This window comes from Oncorhynchus masou, unplaced genomic scaffold (assembly GCF_036934945.1).
Source record: "Oncorhynchus masou masou isolate Uvic2021 unplaced genomic scaffold, UVic_Omas_1.1 unplaced_scaffold_536, whole genome shotgun sequence".
Taxonomy (NCBI): domain Eukaryota; kingdom Metazoa; phylum Chordata; class Actinopteri; order Salmoniformes; family Salmonidae; genus Oncorhynchus; species Oncorhynchus masou.
The window spans coordinates 352,398-368,170 of record NW_027011770.1 but is presented as its reverse complement, the minus strand read 5'-3'; the positions used below and the strand labels follow the sequence as shown (position 1 = coordinate 368,170).

At 46.5% G+C, this 15,773-nt stretch overlaps 1 protein-coding gene across 1 annotated transcript in view; it reads left to right on the top strand.

The window, feature by feature from the left end:
- LOC135535952 (uncharacterized protein KIAA1755-like) overlaps positions 1 to 15,773 on the top strand; it is a 165,073-nt gene that overhangs the window by 28,601 nt on the left and 120,699 nt on the right. Inside the window, exons 6-7 of the mRNA XM_064962356.1 lie at positions 4,161 to 4,277; positions 7,579 to 7,677. Coding sequence (XP_064818428.1) covers positions 4,161 to 4,277; positions 7,579 to 7,677 — 216 coding nt within the window. The remainder of the gene's footprint in view (positions 1 to 4,160; positions 4,278 to 7,578; positions 7,678 to 15,773) is intronic.

Here is a 15,773-nt window from a genome sequence, read left to right as displayed (position 1 = left end):
ACCTGGTTCTACGCCTGGAGAAACCCTCAGCCGTACAGGTAACACAGAGACCTGGTTCTACGCCTGGAGAAACCCTCAGCCGTACAGGTAACACAGAGACCTGGTTCTACGCCTGGAGAAACCCTCAGCCGTACAGGTAACACAGAGACCTGGTTCTACGCCTGGAGAAACCCTCAGCCGTACAGGTAACACAGAGACCTGGTTCTACGCCTGGAGAAACCCTCAGCCGTACAGGTAACACAGAGACCTGGTTCTACGCCTGGAGAAACCCTAGGCGTTCTTCACAGTAATACTCTGTGTGGTAACAGCTATGGTTTCTCAAGGCGTCCCTCACAGTAATACTCTGTGTGGTAACAGCTATGGTTTCTCAAGGCGTCCCTCACAGTAATACTCTGTGTGGTAACAGCTATGGTTTCCATGGCGTCCCTCACATCGCTCAGAAGACTTTTTCTTCGTGACGTTCAGTCTTGTTTCCCTTCTCAAACCAATCCATGGCTCCACACTGCAGTGGAATGTGTGTGTGAGGAATGTAGTGTTTTAGAGAGCTGGTGTGTTGTGATTGGACGGGGACGAGGTGGCCCCAGGATATGGCCCTGAAGGAGAGCTGTGGTGTGTGTGTTGTGATTGGACAGGGACGAGGTGGCCCCAAGGACATGGCCTTGAAGGAGAGCTGTGGTGTGTGTGTTGTGATTGGACGGGGAAGGGGTGGCACCAGGATATGGCCCTGAAGGAGAGCTGTGGTGTGTGTGTTGTGATTGGACGGGGACGAGGTGGCACCAGGATATGGCCCTGAAGGAGAGCTGTGGTGTGTGTGTTGTGATTGGACGGGGACGAGGTGGCACCAGGATATGGCCCTGAAGGAGAGCTGTGGTGTGTGTGTTCTGATTGGACGGGGAAGGGTGGCACCAGGATATGGCCCTGAAGGAGAGCTGTGGTGTGTTGTGATTGGATGGGGACGAGGTGGCACCAGGATATGGCCCTGAAGGAGAGGATATGACAAACACATCCCACCACCTCTTGTACTGAGACAAGTATAACAGGTGTAGTAGACCTTACAGTGAAATGATGAATACAACAGGTGTAGTAGACCTCACAGTGACATGATGAATACAACAGGTGTAGTAGACCTTACAGTGAAATTATGAATACAACAGGTGTAGTAGACCTTACAGTGAAATACTGAATACAACAGGTGTAGTAGACCTTACAGTGAAATGATGAGTACAACAGGTGTAGTAGACCTCACAGTGAAATGCTGAATACAACAGGTGTAGTAGACCTCACAGTGAAATGCTGAATACAACAGGTGTAGTAGAACTTACAGTGAAATGCTGAATACAACAGGTGTAGTAGACCTCACAGTGAAATTATGAGTACAACAGGTGTAGTAGACCTTACAGTGAAATGATGAGTACAACAGGTGTAGTAGACCTCACAGTGAAATGCTGAATACAACAGGTGTAGTAGACCTCACAGTGAAATGATGAATACAACAGGTGTAGTAGACCTCACAGTGAAATGCTGAATACAACAGGTGTAGTAGACCTCACAGTGAAATGCTGAATACAACAGGTGTAGTAGACCTCACAGTGAAATGCTGAATACAACAGGTGTAGTAGACCTCACAGTGAAATGCTGAATACAACAGGTGTAGTAGACCTCACAGTGAAATGCTGAATACAACAGGTGTAGTAGACCTCACAGTGAAATGCTGAATACAACAGGTGTAGTAGACCTCACAGTGAAATGATGAATACAACAGGTGTAGTAGACCTCACAGTGAAATGCTGAATACAACAGGTGTAGTAGACCTCACAGTGAAATGCTGAATACAACAGGTGTAGTAGACCTCACAGTGAAATGATGAATACAACAGGTGTAGTAGACCTCACAGTGAAATGATGAATACAACAGGTGTAGTAGACCTCACAGTGAAATGATGAATACAACAGGTGTAGTAGACCTCACAGTGAAATGCAGAATACAACAGGTGTAGTAGACCTCACAGTGAAATGCTGAATACAACAGGTGTAGTAGACCTCACAGTGAAATGCTGAATACAACAGGTGTAGTAGACCTCACAGTGAAATGCTGAATACAACAGGTGTAGTAGACCTCACAGTGAAATGCTGAATACAACAGGTGTAGTAGACCTCACAGTGAAATGCAGAATACAACAGGTGTGGTAGACCTCACAGTGAAATGATGAATACAACAGGTGTAGTAGACCTTACAGTGAAATGCTGAATACAACAGGTGTAGTGGACCTCACAGTGAAATGCTGAATACAACAGGTGTAGTAGACCTTACAGTGAAATACTGAATACAACAGGTGTAGTAGACCTCACAGTGAAATGCTGAATACAACAGGTGTAGTAGACCTCACAGTGAAATGATGAATACAACAGGTGTAGTAGACCTCACAGTGAAATGATGAATACAACAGGTGTAGTAGACCTCACAGTGAAATGCTGAATACAACAGGTGTAGTAGACCTCACAGTGAAATGATGAATACAACAGGTGTAGTAGACCTCACAGTGAAATGATGAATACAACAGGTGTAGTAGACCTCACAGTGAAATGCTGAATACAACAGGTGTAGTAGACCTCACAGTGAAATGCTGAATACAACAGGTGTAGTAGACCTCACAGTGAAATGCTGAATACAACAGGTGTAGTAGACCTCACAGTGAAATGCTGAATACAACAGGTGTAGTAGACCTCACAGTGAAATGCTGAATACAACAGGTGTAGTAGACCTCACAGTGAAATGATGAATACAACAGGTGTAGTAGACCTCACAGTGAAATGCTGAATACAACAGGTGTAGTAGACCTCACAATGAAATGCTGAATACAACAGGTGTAGTAGACCTCACAGTGAAATGATGAATACAACAGGTGTAGTAGACCTCACAGTGAAATGCTGAATACAACAGGTGTAGTAGACCTCACAGTGAAATGCTGAATACAACAGGTGTAGTAGACCTCACAGTGAAATGCTGAATACAACAGGTGTAGTAGACCTTACAGTGAAATGATGAATACAACAGGTGTAGTAGACCTCACAGTGAAATGATGAATACAACAGGTGTAGTAGACCTCACAGTGAAATGATGAATACAACAGGTGTAGTAGACCTCACAGTGAAATGATGAATACAACAGGTGTAGTAGACCTCACAGTGAAATGATGAATACAACAGGTGTAGTAGACCTCACAGTGAAATGATGAATACAACAGGTGTAGTAGACCTCACAGTGAAATGATGAATACAACAGGTGTAGTAGACCTCACAGTGAAATGCTGAATACAACAGGTGTAGTAGACCTCACAGTGAAATGCTGAATACAACAGGTGTAGTAGACCTCACAGTGAAATGCTGAATACAACAGGTGTAGTGGATCTCACAGTGAAATGATGTTGTAATGTAATGTAATTGAGATCTGTCTGGCAGAGTGTTGAGGGGCTGTTGTAAGGTATTTAGTTCTGTCTGGCAGAGTGTTGAGGGGCTGTTGTAATGTATTGAGTTCTGTCTGTCAGAGTGTTGAGGGGCTGTTGTAATGTTCTGAGTTCTGTCTGGCAGAGTGTTGAGGGGCTGTTGTAATGTAATTGATTTCTGTCTGGCAGAGTGTTGAGGGGCTGTTGTAATGTAATTGAGTTCTGTCTGGCAGAGTGTTGAGGGGCTGTTGTAATGTATTGAGTTCTGTCTGGCAGAGTGTTGAGGGGCTGTTGTAATGTATTGAGTTCTGTCTGGCAGAGTGTTGAGGGGCTGTTGTAATGTATTGAGTTCTGTCTGGCAGAGTGTTGAGGGTCTGTTGTAATGTATTTAGTATTGAGTTGTTGTCTTGTTACAAACCTCATTGGTGAGCTGCTGCTAGTGTTGTGGTGGTATTGTTGTCCTAAATATCTCCTCTCTCTCCCTCCCTTCCTGTCTCTCTCACACCTCTCTCTCTCCCCCCCCCTCCCCCTCCTCCTATCTCTCCTCTCTCTCTCTCACACCTCTCTCTCTCTGCCCTCCTCCTCCTACCTCTCCCCTCCTACTATCTGTCCCCTCTCTCTCTCTCTCTCTCTCTCTCTCTCTCTCTCTCTCTCTCTCTCTGTCTCTCCCTCCCTCTCTCTCCCTCCCCCTCCTCCCATTTCTCCCCTTTCTATCCAGGTGGAGTTGTTGACCTCTCTGAAGTCTCTCTATAAGCATGTGGAGGTGTCTCAGCTGCCTACTGAGTTTGACGGATCCTTCCCCTTTTCACACAGCGCCTGGGTCTGCTTCAGAACGGTGAGATATGATGGTGATGGTGAAGCTAGGTGATGGTGAAGCTTGGTGATGCTAGGTCATGGTGATGGTGATGCTAGGTGATGGTGAAGCTTGGTGATGCTAGGTGATGGTGAAGCTTGGTGATGCTAAGTGATGGTGATGGTGATGCTAGGTGATGGTGGGCTAGGTGATGGTGAAACCTGGTGATGGTGAAACCTGGTGATGGTGAAGCCAGCTGATGGTGAAGCTATGTGATGGTGATGGTGAGATAGGTGATGGTAAAGCCAGGTGATGGTGATGCTTGGTGATGGTGAAGCCTGGTGATGGTGAAGCTTGGTGATGGTGATGCTAGGTGATGGTGATGCTAGGTGATGGTGAAGCCTGGTGATGGTGAGATAGGTGATGGTGATGGTGAGATAGGTGATGGTGATGCTTGGTGATGGTGATGCTAGGTGATGGTAAAGCCAGGTGATGGTGAGCTAGGTGATGGTGAGATAGGTGATGGTAAAGCCAGGTGATGGTGAGATTGGTGATGGTGAGCCTGGTGATGGTTAAGCTAGGTGATGGTGAAGCCTGGTGATGGTAAAGCTAGGTGATGGTGATGCCAGGTAATGGTGATGCCAGGTGATGGTGAAGCTAGGTGTTGGTGAAGCTAGGTGTTGGTGATGCTAGGTGATGGTGATGCCAGGTGATGGTGAAGCTAGGTGATGGTAAAGCTAGGTGATGGTGAGGCCTGGTGATGGTCAAGCTTGGTGATGGTGATGGCGAAGCTAGGTGATGGCGAAGCTAGGTGATGGTGAGGCCTGGTGATGGTCAAGCTCGGTGATGGTGAGGCCTGGTGATGGTGAAGCTAGGTGATGGTGAAGCCAGGTGATGGTGATGCTAGGTGATGGTGATGGTGAAGCCAGGTGATGGTGAAGCTTGGTGATGCTAGGTGATGGTGAAGCTTGGTGATGCTAAGTGATGGTGATGCTAGGTGATGGTGGGCTAGGTGATGGTGAAACCTGGTGATGGTGAAACCTGGTGATGGTGAAGCCAGCTGATGGTGATGGTGAGATAGGTGATGGTAAAGCCAGGTGATGGTGATGCTTGGTGATGGTGAAGCCTGGTGATGGTGAAGCTTGGTGATGGTGATGCTAGGTGATGGTGATGCTAGGTGATGGTGAAGCCTGGTGATGGTGAGATAGGTGATGGTGATGCTTGGTGATGGTGATGCTAGGTGATGGTAAAGCCAGGTGATGGTGAGCTAGGTGATGGTGAGATAGGTGATGGTAAAGCCAGGTGATGGTGAGATAGGTGATGGTGAGGCCTGGTGATGGTGAGATTGGTGATGGTGATGCTAGGTGATGGTAAAGCCAGGTGATGGTGAGCTAGGTGATGGTGAGATAGGTGATGGTAAAGCCAGGTGATGGTGAGATAGGTGATGGTGAGGCCTGGTGATGGTGAGATTGGTGATGGTGAAGCCAGGTGATGGTTAAGCTAGGTGATGGTGAAGCCTGGTGATGGTAAAGCTAGGTGATGGTGATGCCAGGTAATGGTGATGCCAGGTGATGGTGAAGCTAGGTGATGGTGAAGCTAGGTGTTGGTGATGCTAGGTGATGCTGATGCCAGGTGATGGTGAAGCTAGGTGATGGTAAAGCTAGGTGATGGTGAGGCCTGGTGATGGTCAAGCTTGGTGATGGTGATGGCGAAGCTAGGTGATGGCGAAGCTAGGTGATGGTGAGGCCTGGTGATGGTCAAGCTCGGTGATGGTGAGGCCTGGTGATGGTGAAGCTAGGTGATGGTGAAGCCAGGTGATGGTGATGGTGACGCTAGGTGATGGTGAAGCTAGGTGATTGTGATGCTAGGTGATGGTGAAGCCAGGTGATGGTGATGCTAGGTGATGGTGATGGTGAAGCTAGGTGATGGTGAAGCCAGGTGATGGAGATGGCTTGCTGACCCTGCTATCTTCCTCAGCTCATCCTCTCTGTTGTCTGGACTTCATACCTTCACATCTAACGTGTATCACCCACGTGGGTGCTCCCTCTGGTGCTGCTCTTCAGTGCCAACAGCCCACCACACATCAGTCCAGAGCAGTAGACACCCTCACTACGAGCTCTCTGACATTTACACAATGCAGTCAGGTCGCATTGATCAACAAGCAGCCGGTGCTGAGATACATCAAACGTTAGCTAGGTAGCTAGCTAGCCAAACCGGACAAGTCAACCTGCCATCAGTGCTGAAATACATCAAACGTTAGCCAGGTAGCTAGCTAGCCAAACCGAACAAGTCAACCTGCCGTCAGTGCTGAGATACATCAAACGTTAGCCAGGTAGCTAGCTAGCCAAACCCGACAAGTCAACCTGCCGTCAGTGCTGAGATACATCAAACGTTAGCCAGGTAGCTAGCTAGCCAAACCGGACAAGTCAACCTGCCGTCAGTGCTGAGATACATCAAACGTTAGCCAGGTAGCTAGCTAGCCAAACCCGACAAGTCAACCTGCCGTCAGTGCTGAGATACATCAAACGTTAGCCAGGTAGCTAGCTAGCCAAACCGGACAAGTCAACCTGCCGTCAGTGCTGAGATACATCAAACGTTAGCCAGGTAGCTAGCTAGCCAAACCCGACAAGTCAACCTGCCGTCAGTGCTGAGATACATCAAACGTTAGCCAGGTAGCTAGCTAGCCAAACCCGACAAGTCAACCTGCCGTCAGTCCTGAGATACATCAAACGTTAGCCAGGTAGCTAGCTAGCCAAACCGGACAAGTCAACCTGCCGTCAGTACTGAGATACATCAAACGTTAGCCAGGTAGCTAGCTAGCCAAACCGGACAAGTCAACCTGCCGTCAGTGCTGAGATACATCAAACGTTAGCCAGGTAGCTAGCTAGCCAAACCGAACAAGTCAACCTGCCGTCAGTGCTGAGATACATCAAACGTTAGCCAGGTAGCTAGCTAGCCAGTCAACCTGCCGTCAGTGCTGAGATACTAGCCAGGTAGCTAGCTAGCCAAACCGAACAAGTCAACCTGCCGTCAGTCCTGCAACTCCTGTAAAAACAACCGGATATATCCAATCAAATTAAGGACTTATCAAAAACAAAATCAATCAACACTAAACCAAAAAAATAACATTTTTTTTTAAAAAATAAAATATGTCCAACTTTCCAGAACTCTCTGTTTAGGCTGCTCTACGGCGCCATGGCAACCATGGCTGTGAGTGTCTTACCGGAGAAGACTAAAGTTGTCTGTGCTTAGTTATCTGTCTGTCTCCCGGTCTTTGTATAGTTGTCTTCCATGTGGTTGAACAGTGTGTCTGTGTGTCTCTGTTCTGACGGTGGTGTTTCAGAGAGTGGAACAGCTAACCAGTCACTGTGAGGACGCTGTCAACCTTCTGCAGAGTACCATCACTGTTCTGGAGTCTACTGTCCTGCCAGCTACCGCTGAGGTAACTACCATGTTAATATAGTCTGTAGTCAGTCTACTGTCCTGCCAGCTACCGCTGAGGTAACTACCATGTTAATATAGTCTCAGTCTACTGTCCTGCCAGCTACCGCTGAGGTAACTACCATGTTAATATAGTCTGTAGTCTGTCCTGCCAGCTGTCATGTTAATATAGTCTGTAGTCAGTCTACTGTCCTGCCAGCTACCGCTGAGGTAACTACCATGTTAATATAGTCTGTAGTCTGCTGTCCTGCCAGCTACCGCTGAGGTAACTACCATGTTAATATAGTCTGTAGTCTGCTGTCCTGCCAGCTACCGCTGAGGTAACTACCATGTTAATATAGTCTGTCCTGCCAGTCAGTCTACTGTCCTGCCAGCTACCGCTGAGGTAACTACCATGTTAATATAGTCTGAGTCTACATGTTAATATGTCCTGTCAGCAGCTACCGCTGAGGTAACTACCATGTAATATAGTCTGTAGTCTACTGTCCTGTAGCTACCGCTGAGGTAACTACCATGTTAATATAGTCTGTAGTGTCTACTGTCCAGCTACCGCTGAGGTAACTACCATGTTAATATAGTCTGTAGTCAGTCTACTGTCCTGCCAGCTACCGCTGAGGTAACTACCATGTTAATATAGTCTGAGTCTACCAGCTACCGCTGAGGTAACTACCATGTTAATATAGTCTGTAGTCAGTCTACTGTCCTGCCAGCTACCGCTGAGGTAACTACCATGTTAATATAGTCTGAGTCTACTGTCCTGCCAGCTACCGCTGAGGTAACTACCATGTTAATATAGTCTGTAGTCAGTCTGTCCTGCCAGCTACCGCTGAGGTAACTACCATGTTAATATAGTCTGTAGTAGTCCTGTCCTGAGCTACCGCTGAGGTAACTACCATGTTAATATAGTCTGTAGTCAGTACTGTCTGCCAGCTACCGCTGAGGTAACTACCATGTTAATATAGTCTGTAGTCTAGTCTGTCCTGCCAGCTACCGCTGAGGTAACTACCATGTTAATATAGTCTAGTCAGTCTACTGTCCTGCCAGCTACCGCTGAGGTAACTACCATGTTAATATAGTCTGTAGTCTACTGTCCTGCCAGCTACCGCTGAGGTAACTACCATAATATAGTCTGTAGTAATATAGTCTGTAGTCATGTTAATATAGTCTGTCCTGCCAGCTACCGCTGAGGTAACTACCATGTTAATATAGTCTGTAGTCAGTCTACTGTCCTGCCAGCTACCGCTGAGGTAACTACCATGTTAATATAGTCTGTAGTCAGTCTACTGTCCTGCCAGCTACCGCTGAGGTAACTACCATGTTAATATAGTCTGTAGTCTAGTCTACCGCTGAGGTAACTACCATGTTAATATAGTCTGTAGTCAGTCTACTGTCCTGCCAGCTACCGCTGAGGTAACTACCATGTTAATATAGTCTGTAGTCAGTCTACTGTCCTGCCAGCTACCGCTGAGGTAACTACCATGTTAATATAGTCTGTAGTCAGTCTACTGTCCTGCCAGCTACCGCTGAGGTAACTACCATGTTAATATAGTCTGTAGTCAGTCTACTGTCCTGCCAGCTACCGCTGAGGTAACTACCATGTTAATATAGTCTGTAGTCAGTCTACTGTCCTGCCAGCTACCGCTGAGGTAACTACCATGTTAATATAGTCTGTAGTCAGTCTACTGTCCTGCCAGCTACCGCTGAGGTAACTACCATGTTAATATAGTCTGTAGTCTACTGTCCTGCCAGCTACCGCTGAGGTAACTACCATGTTAATATAGTCTGTAGTCAGTCTACTGTCCTGCCAGCTACCGCTGAGGTAACTACCATGTTAATATAGTCTGTAGTCAGTCTACTGTCCTGCCAGCTACCGCTGAGGTAACTACCATGTTAATATAGTCTGTAGTCAGTCTACTGTCCTGCCAGCTACCGCTGAGGTAACTACCATGTTAATATAGTCTGTAGTCTACTGTCCTGCCAGCTACCGCTGAGGTAACTACCATGTTAATATAGTCTGTAGTCAGTCTACTGTCCTGCCAGCTACCGCTGAGGTAACTACCATGTTAATATAGTCTGTAGTCTACTGTCCTGCCAGTCCTGTAACTACCATGTTAATATAGTCTGGAGTAGTCTACTGTCCTAACTAGGTAACTACCATGTTAATATAGTCTGTAGTCAGTCTACTGTCCTGCCAGCTACCGCTGAGGTAACTACCATGTTAATATAGTCTGTCTACTGTCCTGCCAGCTACCGCTGAGGTAACTACCATGTTAATATAGTCTGTAGTCAGTCTACTGTCCTGCCAGCTACCGCTGAGGTAACTACCATGTTAATATAGTCTGTAGTCAGTCTACTGTCCTGCCAGCTACCGCTGAGGTAACTACCATGTTAATATAGTCTGTAGTCAGTCTACTGTCCTGCCAGCTACCGCTGAGGTAACTACCATGTTAATATAGTCTGTAGTCAGTCTACTGTCCTGCCAGCTACCGCTGAGGTAACTACCATGTTAATATAGTCTGTAGTCAGTCTACTGTCCTGCCAGCTACCGCTGAGGTAACTACCATGTTAATATAGTCTGTAGTCAGTCTACTGTCCTGCCAGCTACCGCTGAGGTAACTACCATGTTAATATAGTCTGTAGTCAGTCTACTGTCCTGCCAGCTACCGCTGAGGTAACTACCATGTTAATATAGTCTAGTAGTCTACTGTCCTGCCAGCTACCGCTGAGGTAACTACCATGTTAATATAGTCTAGTAGTCTACTGTCCTGCCAGCTACCGCTGAGGTAACTACCATGTTAATATAGTCTGTAGTCAGTCTACTGTCCTGCCAGCTACCGCTGAGGTAACTACCATGTTAATATAGTCTGTAGTCAGTCTACTGTCCTGCCAGCTACCGCTGAGGTAACTACCATGGTAATATAGTCTGTAGTCAGTCTACTGTCCTGCCAGCTACCGCTGAGGTAACTACCATGTTAATATAGTCTGTAGTCAGTCTACTGTCCTGCCAGCTACCGCTGAGGTAACTACCATGTTAATATAGTCTGGAGTCTACTGTCCTGCCAGCTACCGCTGAGGTAACTACCATGTTAATATAGTCTGTAGTCAGTCTACTGTCCTGCCAACTACCGCTGAGGTAACTACCATGTTAATATAGTCTGTAGTCTGTCTACTGTCCTGCCAGCTACTGCTGAGGTAACTACCATGTTAATATAGTCTGTAGTCAGTCTACTGTCCTGCCAGCTACCGCTGAGGTAACTACCATGGTAATATAGTCTGTAGTCTGTCTACTGTCCTGCCAGCTACTGCTGAGGTAACTACCATGTTAATATAGTCTGTAGTCTGTCTACTGTCCTGCCAGCTACTGCTGAGGTAACTACCATGTTAATATAGTCTGGAGTCTACTATCCTGCCAGCTACCGCTGAGGTAACTACCATGTTAATATAGTCTGGAGTCAGTCTACTGTCCTGCCAGCTACCGCTGAGGTAACTACCATGTTAATATAGTCTGTAGTCTACTATCCTGCCAGCTACCGCTGAGGTAACTACCATGTTAATATAGTCTGTAGTCTGTCTACTGTCCTGCCAGCTACTGCTGAGGTAACTACCATGTTAATATAGTCTGTAGTCAGTCTACTGTCCTGCCAGCTACCGCTGAGGTAACTACCATGTTAATATAGTCTGTAGTCTACTGTCCTGCCAGCTACCGCTGAGGTAACTACCATGTTAATATAGTCTGTAGTCAGTCTACTGTCCTGCCAGCTACCGCTGAGGTAACTACCATGTTAATATAGTCTGTAGTCTACTGTCCTGCCAGCTACCGCTGAGGTAACTACCATGTTAATATAGTCTGTAGTCAGTCTACTGTCCTGCCAGCTACCGCTGAGGTAACTACCATGTTAATATAGTCTGTAGTCAGTCTACTGTCCTGCCAGCTACCGCTGAGGTAACTACCATGTTAATATAGTCTGTAGTCTACTGTCCTGCCAGCTACTGCTGAGGTAACTACCATGTTAATATAGTCTGTAGTCTACTGTCCTGCCAGCTACCGCTGAGGTAACTACCATGTTAATATAGTCTGTAGTCAGTCTACTGTCCTGCCAGCTACCGCTGAGGTAACTACCATGTTAATATAGTCTGTAGTCTGTCTACTGTCCTGCCAGCTACCGCTGAGGTAACTACCATGTTAATATAGTCTGTAGTCAGTCTACTGTCCTGCCAGCTACCGCTGAGGTAACTACCATGTTAATATAGTCTGTAGTCAGTCTACTGTCCTGCCAGCTACCGCTGAGGTAACTACCATGTTAATATAGTCTGTAGTCAGTCTACTGTCCTGCCAGCTACCGCTGAGGTAACTACCATGTTAATATAGTCTGTAGTCAGTCTACTGTCCTGCCAGCTACCGCTGAGGTAACTACCATGTTAATATAGTCTGTAGTCAGTCTACTGTCCTGCCAGCTACCGCTGAGGTAACTACCATGTTAATATAGTCTGTAGTCAGTCTACTGTCCTGCCAGCTACCGCTGAGGTAACTACCATGTTAATATAGTCTGTAGTCAGTCTACTGTCCTGCCAGCTACCGCTGAGGTACCTGAGGTAACTACCATGTTAATATAGTCTGTAGTCAGTCTACTGTCCTGCCAGCTACCGCTGAGGTAACTACCATGTTAATATAGTCTGTAGTCAGTCTACTGTCCTGCCAGCTACCGCTGAGGTAACTACCATGTTAATATAGTCTGTAGTCTGTCTACTGTCCTGCCAGCTACTGCTGAGGTAACTACCATGTTAATATAGTCTGTAGTCAGTCTGCTGTCCTGCCAGCTACCGCTGAGGTAACTACCATGTTAATATAGTCTGTAGTCAGTCTACTGTCCTGCCAGCTACCTGCTGAGGTAACTACCATGTTAATATAGTCTGTAGTCAGTCTACTGTCCTGCCAGCTACCGCTGAGGTAACTACCATGTTAATATAGTCTGTAGTCAGTCTACTGTCCTGCCAGCTACCGCTGAGGTAACTACCATGTTAATATAGTCTGTAGTCAGTCTACTGTCCTGCCAGCTACCGCTGAGGTAACTACCATGTTAATATAGTCTGTAGTCTACTGTCCTGCCAGCTACCGCTGAGGTAACTACCATGTTAATATAGTCTGTAGTCAGTCTACTGTCCTGCCAGCTACCGCTGAGGTAACTACCATGTTAATATAGTCTGTAGTCAGTCTACTGTCCTGCCAGCTACCGCTGAGGTAACTACCATGTTAATATAGTCTAGTCAGTCTACTGTCCTGCCAGCTACCGCTGAGGTAACTACCATGTTAATATAGTCTGTAGTCAGTCTACTGTCCTGCCAGCTACCGCTGAGGTAACTACCATGTTAATATAGTCTGTAGTCAGTCTACTGTCCTGCCAGCTACCGCTGAGGTAACTACCATGTTAATATAGTCTGTAGGTCTAAGCTACCGCTGAGGTAACTACCATGTTAATATAGTCTGTAGTCAGTCTACTGTCCTGCCAGCTACCGCTGAGGTAACTACCATGTTAATATAGTCTGTAGTCAGTCTACTGTCCTGCCAGCTACCGCTGAGGTAACTACCATGTTAATATAGTCTGTAGTCTACTGTCCTGCCAGCTACTGCTGAGGTAACTACCATGTTAATATAGTCTGTAGTCTACTGTCCTGCCAGCTACCGCTGAGGTAACTACCATGTTAATATAGTCTGTAGTCAGTCTACTGTCCTGCCAGCTACCGCTGAGGTAACTACCATGTTAATATAGTCTGTAGTCAGTCTACTGTCCTGCCAGCTACCGCTGAGGTAACTACCATGTTAATATAGTCTGTAGTCAGTCTACTGTCCTGCCAGCTACCGCTGAGGTAACTACCATGTTAATATAGTCTGTAGTCTACTGTCCTGCCAGCTACCGCTGAGGTAACTACCATGTTAATATAGTCTGTAGTCAGTCTACTGTCCTGCCAGCTACCGCTGAGGTAACTACCATGTTAATATAGTCTGTAGTCAGTCTACTGTCCTGCCAGCTACCGCTGAGGTAACTACCATGTTAATATAGTCTGTAGTCTGCTTTCCTACCAGCTACCGCTGAGGTAACTACCATGTTAATATAGTCTGGAGTCTGCTGTCCTGCCAGCTACCGCTGAGGTAACTACCATGTTAATATAGTCTGGAGTCTACTGTCCTGCCAGCTACCGCTGAGGTAACTACCATGTTAATATAGTCTGTAGTCAGTCTACTGTCCTGCCAGCTACCGCTGAGGTAACTACCATGTTAATATAGTCTGTAGTCAGTCTACTGTCCTGCCAGCTACCGCTGAGGTAACTACCATGTTAATATAGTCTGTAGTCAGTCTACTGTCCTGCCAGCTACCGCTGAGGTAACTACCATGTTAATATAGTCTGTAGTCTACTGTCCAGCTACCGCTGAGGTAACTACCATGTTAATATAGTCTGTAGTCAGTCTACTGTCCTGCCAGCTACCGCTGAGGTAACTACCATGTTAATATAGTCTGTAGTCAGTCTACTGTCCTGCCAGCTACCGCTGAGGTAACTACCATGTTAATATAGTCTGTAGTCAGTCTACTGTCCTGCCAGCTACCGCTGAGGTAACTACCATGTTAATATAGTCTGTAGTCAGTCTACTGTCCTGCCAGCTACCGCTGAGGTAACTACCATGTTAATATAGTCTGTAGTCAGTCTACTGTCCTGCCAGCTACCGCTGAGGTAACTACCATGTTAATATAGTCTGTAGTCAGTCTACTGTCCTGCCAGCTACCGCTGAGGTAACTACCATGTTAATATAGTCTGTAGTCAGTCTACTGTCCTGCCAGCTACCGCTGAGGTAACTACCATGTTAATATAGTCTGTAGTCTACCATGTTAATATGTCCTGCCAGCTACCGCTGAGGTAACTACCATGTTAATATAGTCTGTAGTCAGTCTACTGTCCTGCCAGCTACCGCTGAGGTAACTACCATGTTAATATAGTCTGTAGTCAGTCTACTGTCCTGCCAGCTACCGCTGAGGTAACTACCATGTTAATATAGTCTGTAGTCAGTCTACTGTCCTGCCAGCTACCGCTGAGGTAACTACCATGTTAATATAGTCTGTAGTCAGTCTACTGTCCTGCCAGCTACCGCTGAGGTAACTACCATGTTAATATAGTCTGTAGTCAGTCTACTGTCCTGCCAGCTACCGCTGAGGTAACTACCATGTTAATATAGTCTGTAGTCAGTCTACTGTCCTGCCAGCTACCGCTGAGGTAACTACCATGTTAATATAGTCTGTAGTCAGTCTACTGTCCTGCCAGCTACCGCTGAGGTAACTACCATGTTAATATAGTCTGTAGTCAGTCTACTGTCCTGCCAGCTACCGCTGAGGTAACTACCATGTTAATATAGTCTAGTCAGTCTACTGTCCTGCCAGCTACCGCTGAGGTAACTACCATGTTAATATAGTCTGTAGTCAGTCTACTGTCCTGCCAGCTACCGCTGAGGTAACTACCATGTTAATATAGTCTAGTCAGTCTACTGTCCTGCCAGCTACCGCTGAGGTAACTACCATGTTAATATAGTCTGTAGTCAGTCTACTGTCCTGCCAGCTACCGCTGAGGTAACTACCATGTTAATATAGTCTGTAGTCAGTCTACTGTCCTGAGGTAACTACCATGTTAATATAGTCAGCTACCGCTGAGGTAACTACCATGTTAATATAGTCTGTAGTCAGTCTACTGTCCTGCCAGCTACCGCTGAGGTAACTACCATGTTAATATAGTCTGTAGTCAGTCTACTGTCCTGCCAGCTACCGCTGAGGTAACTACCATGTTAATATAGTCTGTCAGTCTACTGTCCTGCCAGCTACCGCTGAGGTAACTACCATGTTAATATAGTCTGTAGTCTACTGTCCTGCCAGCTACCGCTGAGGTAACTACCATGTTAATATAGTCTGTAGTCACTGTCCTGCCAGCTACCGCTGAGGTAACTACCATGTTAATATAGTCTGTAGTCAGTCTACTGTCCTGCCAGCTACCGCTGAGGTAACTACCATGTTAATATAGTCTGTAGTCAGTCTACTGTCCTGCCAGCTACCGCTGAGG